The sequence below is a fragment of the Schistocerca gregaria genome, chromosome 8 (assembly GCF_023897955.1).
Source record: "Schistocerca gregaria isolate iqSchGreg1 chromosome 8, iqSchGreg1.2, whole genome shotgun sequence".
Taxonomy (NCBI): domain Eukaryota; kingdom Metazoa; phylum Arthropoda; class Insecta; order Orthoptera; family Acrididae; genus Schistocerca; species Schistocerca gregaria.
Window position 1 is genome coordinate 493,103,432 of NC_064927.1, and position 6,000 is coordinate 493,109,431.

The 6,000-nt window shown below is 40.8% G+C and overlaps 1 protein-coding gene across 2 annotated transcripts in view; it reads right to left on the reverse strand.

Annotated features, from left to right (window-relative positions):
• Positions 1-6,000, reverse strand: part of LOC126284458 (midasin) — a 481,989-nt gene that overhangs the window by 388,016 nt on the left and 87,973 nt on the right. The window contains exon 16 of one of the 2 annotated variants that reach the window (XM_049983379.1): positions 3,775-3,960. The exons of the other annotated variant lie outside the window; for it this stretch is intronic. Within the exon in view, the coding sequence (XP_049839336.1) occupies positions 3,775-3,960 (186 nt within the window). The remainder of the gene's footprint in view (positions 1-3,774; positions 3,961-6,000) is intronic. 2 annotated transcript variants of the gene reach the window in all.

Genomic DNA, 6,000 nt, shown 5'->3' on the forward strand with positions numbered 1-6,000 from the left:
CTGTAGCACCACATTTCGAAAGCTTCTATTCTCTTCTTGTCCAAACTAGTTATCATCCATCTTTCACTTCCATACATGGCTACGCTCCATACAAATACTTTTAGAAACGACTTGCTGACACTTAAATCTATATTCGATGTTAACAAATTTCTCTTCTTCAGAAATGCTTTCCTTGCCATTGCCAGTCTACATTTCATATCCTCTCTACTTCGACCATCATCAGTTATTTTGCTCCCCAAACAGCAAAACTCATTTACTACTTTAAGTGTCTCATTTCCTAATCTAATTCCTCAGCATCGCCCTACTTAATTTGACTACATTCCATTATCCTTGTTTTGCTTTTGTTGATGTTCATCTTATATCCTCCTTTCAAGACAATGTCCATTCCGTTCAACTGCTCTTCCAAGTCCTTTGCTGTCTCTACAGAATTACAATGTCATTGGCGAACCTCAAAGTTTTTACTTCCTCTCCATGGATTTTAATACCTAATCCGAATTTTTCTATTGTTTCCTTTACTGCTTGCTCAATATACAGACTGAATAACATCGGGGATAGGCTGCAACCCTGTCTCACTCCCTTCTCAACCACTGTTTCCCTTTCATGCCCCTCGACTCTTATAACTGCCATCTGATTTCTGTACAAATTGTAAATAGCCTTTCGCTCCCTCTATTTTAGCCCTGCCACCTTCAGGATTTGAAAGAGAGTATTCCAGTCAACATTGTCAAAAGCTTTCTCTAACTCTACAAATGCTAGAAATGTAGGTTTGCCTTTCCTTACTCTAGCTTCTAAGATAAGTCGTAGGGTCAGTATTGCCTCACGTGCTCCAATATTTCTACGGAATCCAAACTGATCTTCCCCGAGGCCGGCTTCTACCAGATTTTCCATTCGTCTGTAGAGAATACGCGTTAGTATTTTGCATCTGTGACTTATTAAACTGATTGTTCAGTAATTCAGTAATTTTCACATCTGTCAACACCTGCCTTTTTTGGGATTGGAATTATTATATTCTTCTTGAAGTCTGAGGGTATTTTGCCTGTCTCGTACATCTTGCTCACCAGATGGTTGTTAGGACTGGCTCTCCCAAGGTCGGCAGTAGTTCTAATGGAATGTTGTCTACTCCTGGGCCCTTTTTCGACTCAGGTCTTTCAGTGCTCTGTCAAACTCTTCACGCAGTATCGTATCTCCCATTTCATCTACATCCTCTTCCATTTCCATAATATTGTCGTCAAGTACGTTGCCCTTGTATAGACCCTCTATATACTCCCTTCACCTTTCTGCTTTCCCTTCTTTGCTTAGAACTGGGTTTCCATCTGAGCTTTTGATATTCGTAGAAGTAGCTGTCTTTTCTCCAAAGGTCTCTCTACTTTTCCTGTAGGCAGTATCTATCTAACCCCTAGTGAGATAAGCCTCTACATCCTTACATTTGTCCTCTAGCCATCCCTGCTTAGCCATTTTGCACTTCCTGTCGATGTCATTTTTGAGACGTTTGTATTCCTTTTTCCTGCTTCATTTACTGCATTTTTGTGCTTTCTCCTTTCATCAATCAAATTCAATATTTGTTCTGTTACCCAAGGATTTCTACTAGCCCTTGTCTTTTTACCTAGTAGGTCCTCTGCTGTCTTCACTACTTCATCTCTCAAAGCTACCCATTCTTCTTATACCGTATTTCTTTCCCCCATTCCTGTCAATTGTTCTCTTATGCTCTCCCTGAAACTCTGTGCAACCTCTGGTTTAGTCAGTTCATCCATGTCCCATCTCCTTAAATTCGCACCTTTTTGCAGTTTCTTCAGTTTCAATCTACAGTTCATAACCAATAGATTGTGGCCAGAGTCCACATCTGCCCCTGGAAATGTCTTACAATTTAAAACCTGGTTCCTAAACCTCTGTCTTGCCATTATATAATCTATCTGAAACCTGTCAGTATCTCCAGGCTTCTTCCATGCATACAACCTTCTTTTGTGATTCTTGAACCAAGTGTTAGCTATGATTAAGTTGTGCTCTGTGCAACATTCTACCTCTTTCATTTCTTAGCCCCAATCCATATTCACCTACTACGTTTCCTTCTTTCCCTTTTCCCACTACCGAATTCCAATCATCCATGACTACTAAATTTTCGTATCCCTTCACTATCTGGATAATTTCTTTTATTTCCTCATACATTTCTTCAATTTCTTCGTCATCTGCAGAGCTAGTTGGCATGCAGAACAAATATCCTTTTCATATATTGTCATTTTTCCACCCTGGATTTTTCATTGTTTTATTTCTCTTGTTTAACAGATCTAATCTTTTCACTGATGAATCAAATTTTACTAAAAAAACTATTTAGCTATTTTCTTTCTTGTTTGTGTACAGTGTAAGCCTTTTTTGTTTATGTATTGTAAAACGTAAACACCTTTTTACATTACAGTATTTCCTATCTCTTGTGGAAGAACACAGGTAGGAAAAAACATACTTTGCGACCGCACCTAGCTGCCTTACCCTCTCTCCACCTTGTCCCTGCACCCTCCCAGCAGCATTTTGCCATCCCCCACCCGTACCTTGTTACCCCTCCCCCTCTCCACTCCAGCCTCCTCTGTACCCCCATCTGGTTGCATCTCCCACAATGCCCTGCTGCTTGCAATCTGGCTCCAGCTGCCAGATACTGTGGTCATGTGTGTGTGAGTTGCGTTTGCGTGAGTGTGTGTGTGTACGTGTGTGTTGTCTATTTTTGACAAGAGCCTTCTTGGCTGAAAGCTAATTGTGTAACAGTCTTTTTGGTGTGCCTTTCTGCAACTCAGCATCTCCTCTGTAAGCAACTATCCTTTCATTATATTGTTACAAAAACATAACAGAGCGAGTCTGAAAGTAGACCTCAAAAATCACTCCAGTTAAGTCTAAAATAAGGTATAATCAATGCACTGAAAAAAAGTTGTACAAATTAACAATGAAATCACAGAACCAACAGAATAGTTTCTGCATTTGAGGCTGTCATTGACGACCGAAAAGATAGCAAAATAAATTAAAAGAAGAGTAATAATAGACTGCCATACTTTTGGAAAACTAGCAAAGGAGACATGCTTATTGGGAATTCTTAAGAATAACAGAAAAACAAATAAATTAATCTACCCTGGGTGCAGGCTGAGCAGAAGATGTAATTGAGTCTGTAACGTAAGTGCAAAGAAGATGGATTGGACGTGTAATTGAGACAATGGACTGCCACAGGACATGTAGCTAAGTAAAAGGATGGGAAACAGATTAAGAATATCCTTTGCTCGATCTTACAAGATAAGGAAAGAGGAAGACAATTATATAACAGAAGGCGTGTTGTTGGTGGTGACGATCATGACACAGGTATTGAATAAAAATAGCCCATAGTACTCTTAACACATGACAGTGACTACTTTTACTAAGGCAATTCTAATTATTTTATTCTGATATTTGCGGATATTGTCTCTTGCCCTAATTTTCACACACATTCAGAATAAATACCAACACTGGACAGTTTCACCCCAAGTTATTCATCACAAGTGCTATATACACATTTATCAGTGAATTCCAAATATTATCTGCTATTTGTAAAAAAGTTTTAGGTGTAACTTCAAAAACATTTTAAAGTGTCACACATCCACAATTTTTCAAGTAGTGAAAAATTATCTAAATGTTATTCAAAAACATACAATTTAAAGTAGAAATAAATAATTGTGTCTGACATACTGTGAACTTTCATAGCCATTTCTTCCAATCACAGGAATCAAAACAGCAATCTAAAGGTGGGCCAATTTATCTGTTTCTCACCTGTAGTGTGGTTTATTTCCAGTCCCATCACAAAGACTATAACTGTCAACATTTTTCAGTTTGCAGTAGAACTGCACTAAATCCTTTATTTTTCTTGCTCCGAGTCCAAGTTGTCCAATGTAACAATGCATCATTTCTTTCAAATCACTCTCTGATGTAAGTTCATCTACAAAGAATTCAGTGAACCTACAAAAAAAAAAAAAAAAAAAAAAATGTTTTATTTGCAACAGAGTCCACAGCCAGAATACACTTATTGAATGAAATTAGTTTCCTGCATTTGTGTTAAACCCATTAAATACATATGTTCTGGGCTGTAGTTATACAATTTTATGCTCAGTGTGTGGACAGTTGAGCTCAAGAGCCGCTATATTTGGTTCAGTATGAACAGTAATATGCAGTCAAGCCATTTACTAGTGTGAAGAGCATCAGACTGACAAACAAGTCAAGAATGGAACCTACACGGACAGGTTTGTACTGCCAGGTATCACAACTACAATTCTTTAGCCGAACAAACCAAATATCACATACATAATTATGTGACTGTATCCCAAAATGTGTGTTTAATTGGCTAAAAATTTTGCTTGAAAATTGCTACAAAACCAGAATGCTGTAATGTACAAAATAAAATTAAAATGGATATAAAATAACAGCCAATGTAGGAAATTAATTTATTTAACAGATAAAAGTCAGTAATCATTGTAAAAGAAAAATAAATAAATAACTAAAGTGACCAGTTTGCCGAATTTAACTTAGATATCGCTTTCTGAAGCTTTGCACAAACTGACAATGTCCGTAGCACTCAGAGACAAAGCATTGGGCATACGCCTCTGACCGTCGCCTAAAGCCCATAAAAGAAAAATCACTAACAACAAAAACTGGATGTTAAAGCCTAAATTGTGCGATAACATTTTCCACTATCATTCATAAAACACTGACTCACTCATGCAGATACATGTCGAGACAATATGTTCCGAAAATGCCTAAGAAAAACTTAACAACAGGCAGCCGGGCACACTTGTCCTGTTGTAAAACCGGCAGCTCAATTGGCAAACGTTAAGACAGTCAAGAGATCAGTGTTTGACAATCGAGGAGGCTGTGCTGAGCTGTGTGAACTTTGCAGCTCTGTCAACAGGTGGCAGCCCTTTGACATCCGAGGGGGCAGAGTTCAAAGTATGAGAAATCCTCACTGCAGGTCAAATAGCTAGAGACACAGGCCAAAATGTGGATAAAAATCAAGGTTCTGAATGAACTGCGGAGCATAGCCGCTGTGGCCAAATGATTGCATAAAGAAAATATGAAATAATGAAATCTTTAAACATGAACTGAACAAAACCAGTGAGAAGAAAACCAGTTACATGGTTTTAAGGCAAAAATTACACGAGTGTGTGAGTGAAGATGCACCCTCGGTACAAGGTTTAATTTACAAGTTCACTCTGTCTCAGTAACATATAATGTAGCTGGCAACTTCCACTGTCCCCAAGCCTTTTCCTAGTACATCACCTCCTATTGAGGTTATTGAACTGTATGTTTTGCTGTTGCTATCTGAAGTTTATTGCAGAGCATAGCAAGTCTCTCTCTCTCTCTCTCTCTCTCTCTCTCTCTCTCTCTCTCTCTCTCTCTCTCTCTCTCCCCCCCCCCTCCCTCATTTTTACTATTGGGTCAATATTCCCCATACCTCTATCTTCTATTCATTTCCCTATTAACATTTTCTCCATGATTATTAGATTCTAAAATATGTGGCGGGAGGGTTGCAAGTGGGGGGGGGGATGGAGAGGGTAATGGAAGGGGAGAGGGTGATGAGGAGAGGGAGGAGGAGAGGGAGGAGGAGAGGGAGGAGGAGGAGGAGGGGAGAGGAGGAGGGGAGAGGGAGAGGAGGGGAGAGGGAGAGGGGGGAGGAGGAGGAGAGGGAGAGGGGGGAGGAGGAGAGGGAGAGGGGAGAGGGAGGAGAGGGAGGAGCAGGACGAGGGGGAGCAGAAAAGGGAGAGGGGCAGGGGGGAGGGGAGAGGGGGGTAGAGGGGGGAGAGGAGGGGAGAGGGGGGAGGGAGAGGGTGAGAGGGGGAGGGAGAGGGTGAGAGGGGGAGGAGAGGGGAGAGAGAGGTGGAGGGTGAGAGGGGGAGGAGAGGGTGAGAGAGAGGGTGGAGGGTGAGAGGGGGGAGGGAGAGGGGGAGGGAGATAGGGGGGAGGGAGAGGGGGGAGGGAGATAGGGGGAAACACGCGATCTAGTGT